We start from the raw sequence: 20,942 nt of genomic DNA, 5'->3' as shown, positions 1-20,942 counted from the left end.
CAGTGCTTGTGCCTATTCCAGAACACTCTGCTGTTACTGCTGAGGTTCCTGACAAAGAGCTGCTTTCAATAATGATCAATTTTTAAACAACATGCCACAATTTTAAAATACAAAATGTTAAAATATACCCCCCCAACACCACCATCATGTATATTGGACAGTAGGCTAATGGGCCAAAAGAACCTGTTATTTCACAGTTTGTGACCCTACCAACAATCAGCCAGATCAGAGGCAAGAGTATGGGCAAAATTGATGTGTTTTTTCTTTTAAAATCTGGAAATATCGTAACCGACCAGCCTCCCCTGTTTGAAAGACTACCAGCCACCACTGGCACAGACCCACTTGGAAACTTAACAGGTGATGTTTTTATAATTTTCAACAGACCAGTTTCGTGAGCCCATGCCCACCTGCATGTCAGATATTTGAGTTACTGAAATACTCAAACTCTGCCATGGTCAAATTTTCCCTAAAGTTTGACATAAATAATAACTGAAGCTCTTGACCGGTATCTGCATGATTTTATATCGGAGCTTCCGACACACAAAGAGTGAGGAGAAAAGCAAGCTCCATACTTAATGGAATATGGTAATGCACTGATCTGATTTTTGATGGCTTTTGTGACTGTACGACACCTGTCCATACGTAAAACGTCGTACACGTACCACCACAGGGAACCCGATAGTAAGTGCAAAGCAACGCATCTCAAACACTTGACCATTGCACAGCAAAATTTGCATTTTCATTTACACAATTTGCTTTTTAAAAATGACACGGGATTATTTACTAACACATTTTACACTCATCGGGAACACCGTTTTTAGGCAGTGCGCATATATTCCACACATTTCATTCAGTGACACTTTCCCTATATTTTACTTATTTTGACTGAGAAGTGTTTTATTGACAATTTTGATAACCCTTCACTTTTAATTCCTCCATACAGAACAGCTTCAACTCTGGGATGTTGGTGGGTTTCCTCACATGAACTGCTCGCTTCAGGTCCTTCCACAACATTTCGATTGGATTAACGTCAGGACTTTGACTTGGCCATTCCAAAACATTAACTTTATTATTCTTTAACCATTCTTTGGTAGAACGACTTGCGTGCTTAGGGTCGTTGTCTTGCTGCATGACTCACCTTCTCTTGAGATTCAGTTCATGGACAGATGTCCTGACATTTTCCTTTAGAATTCACTGGTATAATTCAGAATTCATTGTTCCATCAATGATGGCAAGCTGTCCTGTCCCAGATGCAGCAAAACAGGCCCAAACCATGATACTACCACTACCATGTTTCACAGATGGGATAAGGTTCTTATGCTGGAATGCAGGGCTTTCCTTTCTCCAAACATAATGCTTCTCATTTAAACCAAAAAGTTATATTTTGGTCTCATACGTCCACAAAACATTTTTCCAATAGCCTTCTGGCTTCTCCACATGATCTTCGGCAAACTCCAGACGAGCAGCAATGTTCTTTTTGGAGAGTAGTGGCTTTCTCCTTGCAACCCTGCCATGCACACCATTGTTGTTCAGTGTTCTCCTGATGGTGGACTCATGAACATTAACATTAGCCAATGTGAGACAGGCCTTCAGTTGCTTAGAAGTTACCCTGGGGTCCTTTGTGACTTCGCCGACTATTACACGCCTTGCTCTTGGAGTGATCTTTGTTGGTCGACCACTCCTGGGGAGGGTAACAATGGTCTTGAATTTCCTCCATTTGTACACAATCTGCCTGACTGTGGATTGGTGGAGTCCAAACTCTTTAGAGATGGTTTTGTAACCTTTTCCAGTCTGATGAGCATCAACAACGCTTTCTCTGAGGTCCTCAGAAATCTCCTTTGTTCGTGCCATGATACACTTCCACAAACATGTGTTGTGAAGATCAGACTTTGATAGATCCCTGTTCTTTAAATAAAACAGGGTGCCCACTCACACCTGATTGTCATCCCATTGATTGAAAACACCTGACTCTAATTTCACCTTCAAATTAAGTGCTAATCCTAGAGGTTCACATACTTTTGCCACTCACAGATATGTAAGATTGGATCATTTTCCTCAATAAATAAATGACCAAGTATAATATTTTTGTCTCATTTCTTTAACTGGGTTCTCTTTATCTACTTTTAGGACTTGTGTGAACATCTGATGATGTTTTAGGTCATATTTATGCAGAAATATAGAAAATTCTAAAGGGTTCACAAACTTTCAAGCACTACTGTATGTATAAAACATTGTACTGTTTCATGTGATTAGCTGATTGGATAATTGCATTAAGGTGAAGGGGTGCAGGAGTTATTATTAAAGATTCCTTATATACTTTTGATCAGTCTCGCCATAACATCAAGAGAACCACCAAGTTGAAAGTATACACCGAATGCACGACGCTCTACTGTAAACATTTCAAGAAACCGACCAGGCTACAACTCCAACACCTGTGTGAAATCCTCAAAATAAGATGGCAGGACAAGGTCTCCGATGTAGAAGTCCTCAGGCAAGCCAATACAGTAAGCGTGGAAGCCCTTATCACAGCCTCCCAACTTCGTTGGGCTGGACACATCTGGCGCATGCCTGACACGTGACTACCCGAAACGGTTTTCTACAGAGAACTGAGCCTTGAAAAGAGGAGACAAGGAGGACAGAAACTGAGGTACAAAGATGTCTTGAAGAGGAACTGCTCACTTATATATACGCCCACTCTCGCTTATATCAGAATGCAAGCAATCAAAGGAAAACTGCAGTGTTCTCCCCAGGTATTTCAAATAGCATCCTGGTAAACTGTCATTTTGAAATAGCATTTTGCTTCTTGAAATAGCGTCAAAATCCACCTGATGTGTTTCGTAAACACATTCAGTCGGTAAACAGGAAGTCGATGTGGGACAGACCTGAAAACAGTATACACGGTGTAGAACCCCAAGCTGAAGCTCAGTACCAAATATCAAGCAGTTGTGATTTGTAGTTGCTGAGAAAAGGGCTATGAAAATTTTGTAAATCCACACTATGTTTCGTAAATACATTCCATCGGTAAACAGGAAGTTGATGTGGGACAGACCTGAAAACAGTATGCATGGTATAGAACCCCAGGCTGAAGCTTGGTACCAAATATCAAGCAGTTGTGATTTGTAGTTGCTGAGAAAAGTGTTCCGAAAATTTTCTAAATCCACGCTATATGTTTCGTAAACACATTCAGTCTGTAAACAGGAAGTCGATGTGGGACAGACCTGAAAACGGTATACACGGTGTAGAACCCCAAGCTGAAGTTTGGTACCAAGTGGCTATGATTTGTGGTTGCTGAGAAAAAGGGTGTTTTGGACAGACAGACGGACACAGGTAAACCAGTATACCCTCCTCCTTTGGAGCAGGGGTATAATGAAAAAGAAAACAGCTAACCAGTAACACATATAGGAGCCATTCCACCGAATCGGTGCCATTTCCGTCCCTAGAAAATTATATGTATAAATGCACATAAAAATGTACTTTAAAATACATTTCCTTATTACGCAGAATGTCCTACACATTGATCTGATTTCAAATTTAAGATATATAATTGTAAGGATTAATAAAAACTACCTAAAACACTGAAAAATAGGATGTGTTACCTGTCCCCGCACTCTAACTTTATACTTAACTATGAAATATTATGATTAAAATCCTTCAGAAACAGTATTTCTTTTGCACTGTTGTGTGACTCCATATCCTATCTATGGTTTAAATACATTTTTTTCATAAGAAATCCACAATATCTTAGTTAAAATACACATTTTAATCGTGTCCCTGGGTTTTCACTCAGTCCTATTACCCAAACACATTACCCCATCTGACAAATTTGGAACATTCCATAAATCACATGCTCAACAGGAAGTTACATCAGTTGTGTCTTCTGAAGGCCATGGGAAGACCAAAAGTTAGTTCTCTCATTTACTTTTCTGTATATTTGATGATTTTTTTTAACTTTGACTGATAAGGTCAATGTCAACATACTGTCCTGTTACTGAAATTATTTCTTAGATGATATTTGTTTATTTTAAAAATACAGATTTTTGGTAAATCACTAGAATGTGCTAAGTGTGGTCATGCTATTAGCGATGACGCCATGTGGCTTAATTCCATGTATTAGCTAATCCTAGGCTAAAAACTCAGTCCTGTTACTTTCAGTCCTGTTACTCATATAAAAAGAGTATGTAGCCATCTTTGACTTCCAAACCTTGTAAAAAAATAAATAACATAGCCTGAGGTTGACCAATACACATTTTGAATACAGTAGTTAAATATGTGTGTTATTATAATCAGTGTTGAAAAGATATAACAAATTAAGTTTAATTTGGGAGTGGTACAACAAGCAAATGGCACCCATTCGGTGTTCAAAGTAAACCTGCAAACTGAATGACTATACAGCAAAGTTGTTCCAATTTTTCTAGTATATGTACTAGTTTATGAAAGCAAAGCACAACTGAAGCTGTAGGAGGTGACTCAAGGCGATATTCGAAGGTATTACAGTACTGTGCAAGTCTCAGGCACCCTATTTTTTTTTCCCAGACAAACTTTGTTATAGATTTCCATTTTATGACTTCTACATTATCGAGTCAGTACAAAAACATTTTAGACTTCCAGACGTTCGTTTTCCAGCACACAATTAAATGCTAGAGAAAACAAGTTCGTATCTGAACAGCATATTACATAAGAGCGCACTTCTCAGATTAAAAAAGAAAACATAATGAAGGCTACTGGGTTTTGGTGGAAAATTAAAAAGCAATCTGCGGCAGTCAAATTGTCCAGAAGAACTGTGGCTGGTTCCGCAAGATGCTCAGTAAAACCTGCAGCTCATTTCCTTGTAAAACTGCATTAATTGTCCCCGAGACCGCTGTTTTCTTTTTAAAGCAAAGGGTCGTCTCATACCAAATACTGACTTTGTTTCATTTATTATGGCTTACTGCTGTTTATAGTAATTTTTTTTAAATGTTGAAACATTTCATTTCATTATTTTTAAGCCATATACGTGATTACTGTATACAGATTCATCCTGACTCCTGCTCACTGCTTAGAACACACTGCATGGTCAAAAGTATGTGGACACCTGAGCGTCTTCTCTAAACTGCTTCCACAAAGTAAGAAGCACACAACTGTGTAGGATATCTTTGTTATAGCATTACGATTTCCTTTCACTGGCACTAAAGAAGCCAAACCTGTCCAGCATGATGAGGACGCTGGCTATGTTCCACCTGCACTCAAAGCTGCTGTTATCAGGCCACTTCTTAAAAAACACACATTAGACCCGGATAATCTTTCAAACTACAGACCCATCTCAAACCTGCCATTTCTCTCAAAAGTGCTGGAAAAAGTAGTGGCCTGCCAACTCCATAACCACCTCAAACTAAACAATCTGTATGAAACATTTCAGTCTGGTTTCCGTCAAGGCCACAGCACTGAAACAGCGCTGGTTAGGGTGACCAACGACCTGCTCATGACAGCTGACGCCGGCTCTCCATCTCTCCTCATTCTCCTGGATCTGTCCGCCGCCTTCGACACTGTTGATCACAACATCCTGTTGCACCGTCTTCACACAACCATCGGCCTCTCCAACTCCGTCTTCAACTGGTTTTCCTCCTATCTGTCGGGAAGAACAGAGCACGTTGCCCTGGGGGAAGCCAAATCAGAGACCCACGCTGTCACCTGTGGGGTTCCCCAGGGCTTAGTACTTGGACCAACTCTCTTCACCATATATCTGCTCCCTCTTGGCCATGCCATCAGTAAACATGGACTGTCATTCCACTGCTATGCCGACGACACACAGCTCTATTTAAAAACGGATTCTAACCACCCCAACCACTCTGCACTCTTGCAATCTGCCACACTCACCACCTGCCTGGAGGAGATAAAGGTGTGGATGAGGCTCAACCTTCTGCAGCTAAACAGCTCCAAAGCTGAAGCCATCCTAGTCGGTACTCCACACCAGGTTGGCACTTCCACCATCACCAGCATCACCTTCTCTGATCAGGACATTCCACTATCCCCAGTTGTCACCAATCTTGGTGTAAAAATGGACCCCCACCTTACCTATGACACCCACATCCAACAACTCTGCAAAACCTCATTCTACCACCTCAAGAACATCGCTAAACTCCGTCCGTCTCTCACCCTGGCAAATGCAGAAAAGCTGGTCTACGCCTTTGTCTCCTCCAGGCTGGACTATTGCAACGCACTCCTCATCGGGATCCCTAGCAAGTGCATTCAAAAGCTTCAATACATTCAGAACAGTGCTGCTAGGATCCTGATGAGGGTGCGAAAATTCAATCACATCACTCCCATTCTCAAAATACTCCACTGGCTCCCTGTCTCATTTCGCATTGAATATAAGGTCTCCCTCCTCACCCACCAGTGTCTCCATGGAACTGCCCCCACATACCTCAAGGATCTCCTCACTCCTCAGACATCCACATGTTCCCTCCGTTCCTCCTCCACCCATCTCCTTAAAGTACCAAGGACTAAGCTCTGCACAATGGGAGATCGGGCTTTTTGCTCTGCTGCCCCCCGCCTTTGGAATGCCCTCCCAGACCATCTGAGGGCACCACAAACTATTGATGCTTTTAAATGTGGCCTGAAAACCCACCTTTTTAAAAAAGCTTATGATTGTTGATTTTATATGTTGATTTTACTCTGTAGCACTTTGAGATTGTTTTCATGAAAAGTGCATTACAAATAAAATGTATTATTATTATTATTATTATTATTATTATTATAATAAAGGAAGCACCGTGGTTTGCTAAGGATGATTTCAGAGACCTAAGTGGCCTGCACAGAGCCGTGGACCTCAACCTCACTTTTCGGATAAACTGGAATGACGACTCCTCTCCAGGCCTCCTCGCTCGACATCAATTCCTGCCCTCAGCCATGCTCTAAACCAGACCTAGGCATCATACGGCCCCAGGGCCACATCCGGCCCTTTGTCTGTCCCTGACTGGCCCGCCTGAGGTCAACGTGAAATTACAAATTAAACATAAGAATACGCTGCAACGCTTTTATTTTGAAGGTTTTGTTTTGTTTTTAAATTTACGTGCGTTCGTACATTCGTGTGCGTGCGTATGCATCGTTCTTGTTACTGTTTACATGAGATGCGAGTTTGCTGCTAGCCCTCAAAAATGTCAGTTAACATTAAAAGAAAGACGCAGAATGTAGCGTTTTTAACGAGGCCTGGATTTATAAATATTTATTTAATGAAGTCAAAGTTAAAGCTGTGTGCTTAGTTTGTGGCGTACAGATCAGTGTTTAAATATTACAATTTGAATCGCCACTACAAGACTAAACACGCCAAGAAATACAAGAACTTGAGTGATGGGGAGCGGGCACAGACATCTGATGCTATGTTTGCTAAACTGCCAAACCAACAAGGTCTTTTTACCAAGCTTTACACGTCCAGAGATGGAGCAGTCAAGACCAGCTATGTGATATCCCACAAAATCACCAAGAACAATAAGCCATTCTGTGATGGCGAGTTTATTAAAGGAGTGTTTGGTGGATTCTGCAGCGCTAATATGCCCTGAGAAAAGAGAGGCATTTGAGAACGTAGTCCTCTCCAGGCGAACTGTAACAGGAAGGATAACAGACATCGCAGGAAATCTGGAGCTTCGGCTGCAAAATAAAGCGGACAATTTTGACTCTTTCTCCTTGGCTTTGGAGGAGAGCTGTGATGTCCGCAACACAGCTCAGTTACTCGTCTTTGTTCGTGGGATAACGAGAGACTTTGAGATTACGGAGGAGCTGGCGGCAATGAGGTCAATGAAAGGGACAACGACGGGGAGTGATTTGTTTACGGAGATAACTGCATCCTTGGACAAGCTGGGACTAAAGTGGGATAAACTGGTAGGTGTTACAACTGATGGCTGTCCAAATCTGACAGGGAAAAATGTCAGATTTTTGAAGTGAATGCAAGATAAAGTGACTGAAATTAATCCAAAACAGAAACATTGTATTATTCATCAGGAGGTGCTATGTAAGCCAGTGCTGAAACTTAACCATGTTGTTGATGTAACTAAAATAGTTAACTTCATCAGGGCAAGAGCACTGAATCACAGACAGCTTGTTGCACTTTTGGACGAGCGCGAGACCGAACATTGTGACACAGGCTACCACACAGCTGTGAGACGGCTCAGCCTGGGCAAAGTACTGAAAAGAGTCTGGGACCTGAAAACAGAGATTCAAGAGTTTTGTGAAGAGAAAGGCAAAGACATCCCACAGCTCTTATTTGTAGTGTGGATAATGCACCCAGTAATGTTCAGCTCGGGCTCCTTGACCTCCAGTCTGACACACTGCTGTCAGAGCACTTTAAGTCAGTTTCACTGCTGGATTTTTATTCTTCTCTCAAAGAGCAGAGCTTTTTACACTTGAGAATGTATGCTCAGAACAAGTTGGTTCTCTTTGGATCTACCTACATATGTGAACAAACATTCTCTGATCAAATTTAACAAATCCAGATGCAGAGCCTCTCTTACTGATGATCACCTGTCAGCTATACTACAACCCCGATTCCACAAAAGTTAGGACAAAGTATAAATTGTAAATAAAAATGGAATGCAATAATTTGCAAATCTCAAAAACTGATATTGTATTCACAATAGAACATAGACAACATATCAAATGTCGAACGTGAGACATTTTGAAATTTCATGCCAAATATTGGCTCATTTGAAAATAAGAGGCTGGAAAAGTTAAAGGTACAAAAAAGGAACAGCTGGAGGACCAAATTGCAACTCATTAAGTCAATTGGCAATAGGTCATTAACATAACTGGGTATAAAAAGAGCATCTTGGAGTGGCAGCGGCTCTCAGAAGTAAAGATGGGGAAAGGATCACCAATCCCCCTAATTCTGTGCCGACAAATAGTGGAGCAATATCAGAAAGGAGTTCGACAGTGTAAAATTGCAAAGAGTTTGAACATATCATCATCTACAGTGCATAATATCATCAAAAGATTCAGAGAATCTGGAAAACCATACTGGGTGCCCGTGATCTTTGGGCCCTTAGATGGCACTGCATCACATACAGGCATGCTTCTGTATTGGAAATCACAAAATGGGCTCAGGAATATTTCCAGAGAACATTATCTGTGAACACAATTCACCGTGCCATCCACCGTTGCCAGCTAAAACTCTATAGTTCAAAGAAGCAGCCGTATCTAAACATGATCCAGAAGCGCAGACGTCTTCTCTGGGCCAAGGCTCATTTAAAATGGACTGTGGCAAAGTGGAAAACTGTTCTGTGGTCAGACAAATCAAAATTTGAAGTTCTTTATGGAAATCAGGGACGCCATGTCATTCGGACTAAAGAGGAGAAGGACGACCCAAGTTGTTATCAGCGCTCAGTTCAGAAGCCTGCATCTCTGATGGTATGGGGTTGCATTAGTGCATGTGGCATGGGCAGCTTACACATCTGGAAAGACACCATCAATGCTGAAAGGTATATCCAGGTTCTAGAGCAACATATGCTCCCATCCAGACGATGTCTCTTTCAGGGAAGACCTTGCATTTTCCAACATGACAATGCCAAACCACATACTGCATCAATTACAGCATCATGGCTGCATAGAAGAAGGGTCCGGGTACTGAACTGGCCAGCCTGCAGTCCAGATCTTTCACCCATAGAAAACATTTGGCGCATCATAAAACGGAAGATACGACAAAAAAGACCTAAGACAGTTGAGCAACTAGAATCCTACATTAGACAAGAATGGGTTAACATTCCTATCCCTAAACTTGAGCAACTTGTCTCCTCAGTCCCCAGACGTTTACAGACTGTTGTAAAGAGAAAAGGGGATGTCTCACAGTGGTAAACATGGCCTTGTCCCAACTTTTTTGAGATGTGTTGTTGTCATGAAATTTAAAATCACCTATTTTTTCTCTTTAAATGATACATTTTCTCAGTTTAAACATTTGATATGTCATCTATGTTCTATTCTGAATAAAATATGGAATTTTGAAACTTCCACATCATTGCATTCCGTTTTTATTTACAATTTGTACTTTGTCCCAACTTTTTTGGAATCGGGGTTGTACGTATATCCACCTCAGACATTCAACTTGACTTCAGTGCACTTGTACAAGCCCAACCGAGACTAGATTTTGCTCACTGAACAATAAATAAATAAAGAACTGAAAAATAGCAAATGTGGTAATCGAACAACAACCAAGTAGAAATAATACATCACTTTGTACAAAGTTGATTAAATGCTGTACTTTGAAATACTGCACCAAAAAAAAAGCACAATGTTGTTAAAAGAATGTTAAAAATAAAATAATATAATATAATAATATTTGGCCTGCTCTACATTTTCATAGCCTAATCAAAACCAAATAATTTGCTGTTGTTTTAGCAAAATTAAGTTGAGCACAGTTCAGTTCAGCCTTATGGTTCGGCCCTCCACAACAGTCCAAGTTTCTCAAGTGGCCCCTTGGGAAAATTAATTGCCCAGCCATGCTCTAAACCCTTCCCAGTAGAGCGGAGGCTATTATAACATCAAAGGGGAGACCAACTCGGAGTTAATACTCATGGTTTTGGAAAAGACACATAGGTGTGATGGTCAGGTATCCACATTCTTTTGGTCATATAGTGTATAATGGCATTGAGTACTATTTTGCATTGGAGTGCACTACGAAAAGAGGACACGAGTGCTCTGAGAGCACAATATCCTCCGCAGGCAAGTATGCCACAACTCTGGTAAAACGCGACTGAACTGAACGAAATTGCAATATGCGTATTACCGACATATAACAAAGAATCCTGTCAAATTTGGTGAAATTCTTCCAAAAATTGTGAGAGGAGTCGATTTCAGAAAAACGTACACTCTCATGAAATCGTCAAAGTACAAGTTATTTTATCAAGGGTTAAAACCAGGGCTTTGAACCAGAATTTTTTTCCTATTGGTTCGTTCCGAACAGAAACGGAATTTTAACGTTTCCGGTTTTGGGTTCCACCATTAAATAGACGTTTCCGAACCGGTTAGAACAAAAAAATTTAGTTCCCGGGACGGTTAATTACGTTCCCTGTCAGCTGTTTAACAAATGGCTATAAAATTATGTGTCTGTCTCATCCAGCTTAAGCCAAATGTAGGCTAATTCTATTACAACCTTCATTAAATAAGACAAGAAATAATTCAAAACAATTATTATTTCAAATATTGGCGATTTGGATTCTCAGTATGTCTTCCCATCTACACAAACAGAAAAAGTGGCAAAAATGAAAGATAATTCGTTTAGTGTGTTACCAAAGGCTAGTCAGGCCCTATAGAGGGCTATCGCATGACGTCACCGCGCCATGAGATTTTGTTAGGCGCCATATTGGAAGACCAAGTACACATCTATGCAAGTACATACATACATACATACATAAAACACACTACACCTGAAATGTAGCCAGGGCCGGTTCTGCCCTAATCTGGACCCGGGTGCAACATCGCGCAACCCCCCCCCCCAAAAAAAAAGTCTAAATCAGGACAACCATCACATAACTATAACTATAAACATTTTATATCAACTATTTTAACTAAATGGGCTATAATAAATAAGCCTGCAGGCAGCCACGGCGGGCTGCCTCAGAAAAGTAACCATTCAATGACACAACTGAAAGCCTGCAGCCACGGCGGGCTGCCTCAGAAAAGTAACCATTTGTCCTACCTTAAAACTCGTTTTGCTTTTTCTGCCTCCTTTTTTGTATTTTCGACCCTCCGTTTATTTTCTTTCCTTTTCTGAAAACCCGATTTGTGTCCAGGCATTTTGTTCTGCTACCAACGAACTAACTCGTCAGGTCTCGTCTCTTGAGCCCGCGATGATTCCCATGGGAAGGGCAACAATTGATACATTTTTACAAACAGCCAATAGGGAGGTTGCAACGTTCAGGCTCTTCTTTGCTCAGACACTCAGTAATGCACTTACTCACTTATTATCACGTGGAGACGTGATAGTAGTCAACCTTCCCGCTCTCTCCATTCAGTCAGCGAACGTCACACAGGAAGTGAACCCCAGCGGGTCATAGAAACTTGCGCAGGAGAAGAATGACTTTTTTACTTGTAGGCTACGGAAACTTTGAGGAACGAAATAAAAACCGGTATTAACCGGTTACCATTATTTTTAATAAGCGTTTCTGTTCCGGAACATAAAAAAATAATAAAGTTTCTGGTTTCGTTTCTGTTCCATGTGAAATAGAAAAAGTTCCCGGTTTTCGTTTTCGTTCCTTGAACCGGTTCAAAGCCCTGGTTAAAACTCTGGTAAAATTTTCACAAACGAAATTAAATTGCAACATGCGTATTACAGTCATATAACAAGGCCTTCTGCCAAGCTTCGAGAAATTCATCCAAAAATTGTTAGAGGAGTCGATGTCAGAAGGCGAGCACACCTTCATGAAATTGTGAAAGTACAACGTTGTTAATCAAGGGCCACAACTCTGGTAAAATGTGACCGAATTGAACAAAATTACAATATGCGTACTACCGACATATAACAAAGCTTTTTCCCCAAGTTTCGTGAAATTCCTTCACAAATTGTGAGAGGAGCTGTCTTCAGAAGGAGAAAACACACTCATGAAACGGTCAAAGTATAATTTTGTTAATCAAGGGCTTTAACTCTGGTAAAATGTGACCCAATGTAACAAAATTACAATATGCGTATTACCGACATATAACAATGCGTCGTCAAGTTTTGTGAAATTCCTTCAAAAGTTGAGAGAGGAATTGATTTCAGAAGGTGAGCACCCTTCGTGGAAGGGACAGAGTGACGAATGGGCGGAAATCACCAAGACATAATCCCCCCTTTGGGCCTTTCGGCCAGCGGGGGATTAAAAAAAAAAAACTGACAAATATCACACGTTTATTAAGATTCCTTTCCTACATCTTTTCATCTGGCTAATAAGCCTAGAGAACAAGTACAATTCATTCTGACAGCAGTGTTGTAGTCGAGCCACTAAACCTCGAGTCCGAGTCCAGTCTCGAGTCCCCAGTGTTCAAGTCCAAGTCATGACCAAAAATTTCGAGTCGAGTCCACTATTGATCTGAGTCGAGTCCAAGACTCCAACCACACCATTTGACGGTGGCTGTTTCAGCGCCATTAACATTAATTTGCTCCTGAACATGACGTACAAACAGGCGAATGTGCTTCTCTTTATCAGGGAGTGCGAAGTATTGTGTCAGAGATGGTTGGGAGACGGATGTAACTGCGGAAGGTGCGTTTATTAATATAAGGCCCACTTTACACGGGGACGGTATAAAACAAAAACGCAAAAGTCCGTTTTTGTTCTCACTTTTTTCCGCGTCTACACGACCGTTTTCAAGGAGGAAATCTGCATCTATACGGTGACGCATAAATGTCTCCGCTATGTCTGCACGCATGCGCAACGTCTTCCGTCTTGTCTGATCTGCACATCTGCGCCGCTGTTCTGTCAAGTTATCCTACCAAGCCTACTACGCATGTGCGAAATCCAGGAGGGTAGGAAAATTCAACAGTAGTTTTGTCCCACCGATCAGCTGGGCTGATAGAAAATCGGTGAGAATTTCACGCATTTGCCAATTTTTATGTTTTGTGCGTATTGGTCGAGTCTTTGGCCGAGTCAAATAATTTGTAATGACTTGTTTTGAATAATAAAACGGTCTGTATGAGAACTTGCTAGGATAACTTTACAGAACACCGGTCCGGCTGAGGTACTGTAGTGCTCGAGGGAGGAGCAGGAGCAAACCGAAACTCTTTTAATCTGCCTTTATTAAGTAACACTCACTCTTGTTTCGGTGAAGAAGAGAAAAGGCAGTGTCCATCTCAGCAAAATAAACCCGTTCGGCTGCTAGTTTTGTTTTCAGTCTCGGGTTTATGGTTTCACGAGCGGCTTGAATAGGCGGCGCGCGCGTGTGTGTGTAACTTGGCGACACCAAACTGAGGAGCTCCAGCCGGGCGGGTGAGCAGGAAAACACATCTACTGCATTAAAACACAGAGCAGCTTGAAGGTCCGTTGGATCGATGTAATCAGACATGCTCTTACTTTTTTACTTACTTTCTTACTTCCCGGGCTGGCATGTACAGTATATGACACATGTATGACGTAAACGCGTACCCGACGTGAGCAGATCTGAGCGGAGTTTCGCGTATTGGGTAGTTTAGACGGATACGCAACGGGGGCCGTTTTTAAACTTATCCACTTTGGAAGGCGTTTTCAATTTTATCCGTTTTTCAGCCTCGGAAACGCCGTCCCCGTGTAAACGAAAGGCACTTCTGATAAAATATTTAGTCGTTTTTACCCGACAGCGTCCTCGTGTAAACGGGCCCTAAGTGAAGACAGGTAAACAGTCCAGAACGGCAGGCAAAATCGTAAAATGGTGAAACGGGCAATAGGTCGAGTGAGGCACAAACAGGCTATCGTAGACTCGGCAGAATCAAAGACGAGAAACAGGAAATTGGGGATCAGGAAATCAAACAAGGAAATTAAGGCTTGGTAATGTGTCAGCAACGCAAGTCAATACTTCGCAAAGCAAGTGTGTTTTCACAGTTTTTATAGGAAGCACGCTGATTGCGCCTTAATCCTGTGCAGGTGCGAGTTGTTTACGGCGTGCGCATGAGAGTCCGCTTGGTGCACACGCTGTCCGGCGCGCGCCAGAGAGTTTATCTGATGCACGCACCAAGGCACGCAGGTGTGACGCTCTTGCACGAAATTAGTACAAAAATTAATGTAGATACACTACCGTTCAAAAGTTTGGGGTCACTTTGAAATGTCCTTATTTTTGAAAGAAAAGCACTGTTCTTTTCAGTGAAAATCACTTTAAACTAATCAGAAATCCACTCTATACATTGCTAATGTGGTAAATGACTATTCTAGCTGCAAATGTCTGGTTTTTGGTGCAATATCTCCATAGGTGTATAGAGGCCCATTTCCAGCAACTCTCACTCCAGTGTTCTAATGGTACAATGTGTTTGCTCATTGCCTCAGAAGGCTAATGGATGATTAGAAAACCCTTGTACAATCATGTTAGCACAGCTGAAAACAGTTGAGCTCTTTAGAGAAGCTATAAAACTGACCTTCCTTTGAGCAGATTGAGTTTCTGGAGCATCACATTTGTGGGGTCGATTAAATGCTCAAAATGGCCAGAAAAATGTCTTGACTATATTTTCTATTCATTTTACAACTTATGGTGGTAAATAAAAGTGTGACTTTTCATGGAAAACACAAAATTGTCTGGGTGACCCCAAACTTTTGAACGGTAGTGTATAAATATCTTATGCCAAATTATTATGGCATGTGACTACAAAAAAATAAATAAATCAGAGTCCTCGTCTCCAATTTACGAGTCCGAATGCAGTTAATGTACGAGTCCGAGTCCTCAGTGCTCAAGTCCAAGTCAAGTCACGAGTCTTTAAAATTAGGGCACGAGTCCTGGACTCGAGTACTACAAGCCTGTTTGACAGTCTACTAGATAATTTAAGCTGGAGATTATGTAATTAAATAGTCCATAGACCTCCTATACTGTATGTTTTCTTTGTCGTCATTTGCTCTCTGCTTTATAGGACCATCGGGGTGGGTAATTGAGCACTGCAAGCATAATTTATCTTAATAAATATTAGCATGTGCATGGATTTTTGGCTTGTGGTTCAGTATATACTCTGCTCGAGCATAATGCTCTGTGAAGACATGAATCAGCTCACTGGCTCATTATCAATCTTCTGTGATCGGAATCAAGCAGACAAACATGAAATCATGCAGGATAACAAATAGTAAACAGTTAAATGGAACAGACGTATAAAACAAACAAACAAACAATATGGATTTGTGATAAACCTACTCCTTTGACTCCTTTCTTCAGCTTGTCATCAATGAAGAGTGAGAGGTACTCGGGTGATCGGGAGTTGAGGTTCAGAAAGTACTCAAAGTCTCCAGCGATGGTCTGTTTAAAGAGCCGGTCGATACTGAAAGATTCCTGCAGGAAGCGGTCAAAGCGCATCTTCAAGTCCAGCAGGCCCTGTGCAGCACAGACACAGTGACATTTAGCCACATCGTTTATATTTGTTTAACGTTAGTCTAATATCATACTTCTGGTCTTTTTTGTGTTGTTGAAGATATTTAGGTTTCTTGAGCAGCTGCTGAGGCATTAAGCTTCAGTCACTATAAAGAATAATGCTGGCAACTGCTATTAAGCAAGGCAAGGGCTTTAGCCTTCATCTGGCCAGATCTATTCCTGGATTATGCATTAGTTTTAGCTGCTGTGGATAAAAAAGTCAAATGAATAAATGTAAAATCACTGAGACATCTCTGTGATAACTGAATCTACAGTGATGCTTGAATGTTTGTGAACCCTTTAGAATTTTCTGTATTTCTGCATAAATAGGACCTAAAACAACATCATATTTTCACACAAGTCCTAAAAGTAGATAAAGAGAACACAGTTAAACAAATGAGACAAAAAGATTATACTTAGTCATTTATTTATTGAGGAAAATGATCGAATATTACATATCTGTGAGTGGCAAAAGTATGTGAACCTCTAGGAATAGCACTTAATTTAAAGGTGAAATTAGAGTCAGGTGTCTTCAATCAATGGGATGACAATCAGGTGTGAATGGGCACCCTGTTTTATTTAAAGAACAGGGATCGATCAAAGTCTGATCTTCACAACACGTTTGTGGAAGTGTATCATGGCACGAACAAAGGAGATTTCTGAGGACCTGAGAAAAAGCGTTGTTGATGCTCATCAGGCTGGAAAAAGTTACAAAACCATCTCTAAAGAGTTTGGACTCCACCAATCCAGAGTCAGACAGATTGTGTACAAATGGAGGAAATTCAAGACCATTGTTACCCTCCCCAGGAGTGGTCGACCAACAAAGATCACTCCAAGAGCAAGGCGTGTAATAGTCGGCGAGGTCACAAAGGACCCCAGGGTAACTTCTAAGCAACTGAAGGCCTCTCTCACATTGTCTAATGTTAATGTTCATGAGTCCATCATCAGGAGAACACATAACAACAATGGTGTGCATGGCAGGGCTGCAAGGAGAAAGCCACTGCTCTCCAAAAAGAACATTGCTGCTCGTCTGCAGTTTGCTAAGATCACATGGACAAATCAGAAGGCTATTGGAAAAATGTTTTGTGGATGGATGAGACCAAAATAGAACTTTTTGGTTTAAATGAGAAGCGTTATGTTTGGAGAAAGGAAAACACTGCATTCCAGCATAAGAACCTTATCCCATCTGTGAAACATGGTGGTGGTAGTATCATGGTTTGGGCCTGTTTTGCTGCATCTGGGCCAGGACGGCTTGCCATCATTGATGGAACAATGAATTCTGAATTATACCAGCGAATTCTAAAGGAAAATGTCAGGACATCTGTCCATGAACTGAATCTCAAGAGAAGGTGGGTCATGCAGCAAGACAACGACCCTAAGCACACAAGTCGTTCTACCAAAGAATGGTTAAAGAAGAATAAAAAGTTAACGTTTTGGAATGGCCAAGTCAAAGTCCTGACCTTAATCCAATCGAAATGTTGTGGAAGGACCTGAAGCGAGCAGTCCATGTGAGGAAACCCACCAACATCCCAGAGTTGAAGCTGTTCTGTACGGAGGAATGGGCTAAAATTCCTCCAAGCCGGTGTGCAGGACTGATCAACAGTTACCGGAAACGTTTAGTTGCAGTTATTGCTGCACAAGTGGGTCACACCAGATACTGAAAGCAAAGGTTCACATACTTTTGCCACTCACAGATATGTAATATTGGATCATTTTCCTCAATAAATAAATGAGCAAGTATAATATTTTTGTCTCATTTGTTTAACTGGGTTCTCTTTATCTACTTTTAGGACTTGTGTGAAAATCTGATGATGTTTTAGGTCATATTTATGCAGAAATGTAGAAAATTCTAAAGGGTTTACAAACTTTCAAGCACCACTGTACACCTGTAAATCATTCTACATTTTATTGCTGTGAATTTGAAATAAAGCTGTACATCTTATAACCATCTGACCTGCCAAGTATTTGTACAGGGTGTAATGCTTGTGGACCAGATGCTCAGACAGGTTACACTTGTTGCCTATTTTGTAGTGGAGGGATTTATTTCATACTTCATACTGGTGTGTGTTTACTCTCTGTACTCAGCAGCAAAGAAGCAAAAATATGCCCCGACAACCTTCATCTGTTCCACAAGCTATAATAATTACATAAATGTTTTTAGCTCTGCATATGCTATTCAGTCCGCTGTGGTCATTTTCTTCATCGCAGACAAATTAGCATTCCCAATTCAATTCACCTAGATGCAAATGTCAGTGTACTATCGGCCTATGTAAGCATGTCATAAGTAGTCAAAAATATTGAAAGTTAATGACTAGAAACGTTTGCTAGATCATAGTATTAAAAAGAATAGAATTTTGACTGCATAACTCTACTTTAAAGGACTCGTACTGCACACAGTGCTAATTTACTAAAGAACGCAGTAAGCAAACACCAAAGCTTGCAGAGTTAATCTAATATTGTGTGTGTGGTACAACCTCAGTGCTGCGAACTGCAAGATAGCAGGCTGCGCTAAATTTCACATCAGTCACTTTTATAATAACCTCCCCAGACGTTTAAAAAAAGAAAAAAAACCTGAGACACCAATATCAATGCCAATTTGTACAGTGTCAATAGGTTGTGCACCTGGATGAATGTAATTTAACTTAAAATCAGATCAGTTGTGAGCTCGAGTCTGAGGTTAACGTCTGCCTGAGAAAAGCAAAACTGACAGTCACGTTTCCGAAAGATATGGGTGCATACAGTGGTGCTTGAAAGTTTGTGAAGCCTTTAGAATTTTCTATATTTCTGCATAATTATGGCCTAAAACATCATCAGATTTTCACACAAGTCCTAAAAGTAGATAAAGAGAACCCAGTTAAACAAATGAGACAAAAAAATATTATACTTGGTCATTTATTTATTGAGGAAAATGATCCAATATCTGTGAGTGGCAAAAGTATGTGAACCTTTGCTTTCAGTATCTGGTGTGACCCCCTTGGGCAGCAATAACTGCAACTAAACGTTTCCGGTAACTGTTGATCAGTCCTGCACACCGGCTTGGAGGAATTTTAGCCCATTCCTCCGTACAGAACAGCTTCAACTCTGGGATGTTGGTGGGTTTCCTCACATGAACTGCTCGCTTCAGGTCCTTCCACAACATTTTGATTGGATTAAGGTCAGGACTTTGACTTGGCCATTCCAAAACAATAACTTTATTCTTCTTTAACCATTCTTTGGTAGAACGACTTGTGTGCTTAGGGCTGTTGTCTTGCTGCATGACCAACCTTCTCTTGAGATTCAGTTCATGGACAGATGTCCTGACATTTTCCTTTAGAATCCGCTGGTATAATTCACAATTCATTGTTCCATCAATGATGGCAAGCCGTCCTGGCCCAGATGTAGCAAAACAGGCCCAAACCATGATACTACCACCACCATGTTTCACAGATGGGATAAGGTTCTTATGCTGGAATGCAGTGTTTTCCTTTCTCCAAACATAACGCTTCTCATTTAAACCAAAAAGTTCTATTTTGGTCTCATCCGTCCACAACAGTGTTGTTTTTGGCAGCCATTTTTTATTTAGTTTTAGTCTTTTGGACGAAATGCTTATTAGTTTTAGTCACATTTTAGTCAATTCCATCCTTGATAGTTTTGGTCTAGTTTTAGTCGACGAAAACTAAAAGGGTTTTAGTCATTCATTTTAGTCGAAAAAATAATTACTTTAAAACATTAAATTAGGCCAATACAGAGATAGGAAATTGTAATCGAGGTTGACAGGTTGTGCATAACATGCTCTCTACATAAACGCTGTCTAGTGCAGACATCCCAAGTCTCCCGGAAGTTCCGGGAGTCTCCCGCATATTGATAGTGGCTCCCTGATTCCCGCAAATTGGATAATATCTCCCGGAATCTAGAGCAAGCGAGCAAGAGCGTGCACGCGAAATATTAATGTCTGCATCGCGCATATGACTGAGTGCGCGAGGGAGAGTGAGAAAGACTGCGTGTGTGCCTGTTCATGTAGCACATGCTAGACAAAGAGCATCCTGATTGGTTTACAGACATCCAAACTCATTTCAGGGAGGTGTCGTGACCCCCCCCCCGCTGATGGGAAAAAAGTCATGCGTCACGACACCTCCCTGAAATGAGTTTCTGCAGGTTGGGATGTCTGCTAGTGTGTATACTCCATTGTTCACAGACTCGTGTTTCTGCCTCCGTTTAACATGTCGCAATGCGCTGATAGAGCACAAACATGTCATGATGAACACACACACAACTAGAAGACGACCACACTGTCCGTTAATGTAAATATGATGGCTAAACGTGCTGCTAGCGTCAGAGTAGCCAGGTGTGCTGCTGCTCATTTAGACATATTAAGGCACAGCAACAGGTCTGAAAAGCAACAGGTCTGAAAAGCTACATTTCCCCCCGTATGTTTCACAGTAACTCAAATATGGGTCAATATATGACAAAGCATTCAGTTGCCATCCCACCAAAAATCCCTGCAGGACAAGTTTTACTCATGACATGTTAATTGAATTTAAGTTAGCTTAACCAAGCCAACTTTAGCATGAAGCTAGCGGTCCCATTCATTTTCGCCAGGTCACGGTGTTTTGGAAAACTTCATAGGAAATTCATCACAGCCCGATTATAAAAATGGGTGTCCGGTGATGGACAGGGTAAAGGACTGTATAAGAGGGACACTGGATCAGGTATACAGCAAGCTACACAGGCTGTCCGGTTAGAACAGGAATTAATGGATGTCCACTCATGAGCAACAGTGTAAACCGTGGTTTTACTAGAAAACAGAATAAAATACAAATACAACAAGACATGAGCAATAATATACACACAAGCAATAATGTAAATAATAACAATGATATAAATACAAATACACATCGCATTAAATATATATTAACACAAATGAATAATAATTATATACAATGTAATACAAA

General features: G+C 40.9%; 1 protein-coding gene across 1 annotated transcript in view; it reads right to left on the bottom strand.

Moving 5' to 3' along the window:
* The window catches only part of LOC132871680 (cullin-3-like), a 186,308-nt gene that overhangs the window by 21,952 nt on the left and 143,414 nt on the right, over positions 1 to 20,942 (bottom strand). Inside the window, exon 8 of the mRNA XM_060906077.1 lies at positions 15,799 to 15,975. Within this exon, the coding sequence (XP_060762060.1) occupies positions 15,799 to 15,975 (177 nt within the window). The remainder of the gene's footprint in view (positions 1 to 15,798; positions 15,976 to 20,942) is intronic.

The sequence above is a fragment of the Neoarius graeffei genome, chromosome 23, assembly GCF_027579695.1.
Source record: "Neoarius graeffei isolate fNeoGra1 chromosome 23, fNeoGra1.pri, whole genome shotgun sequence".
Taxonomy (NCBI): Eukaryota; Metazoa; Chordata; class Actinopteri; order Siluriformes; family Ariidae; genus Neoarius; species Neoarius graeffei.
This window is presented reverse-complemented; position numbering and strand designations above follow the sequence as displayed.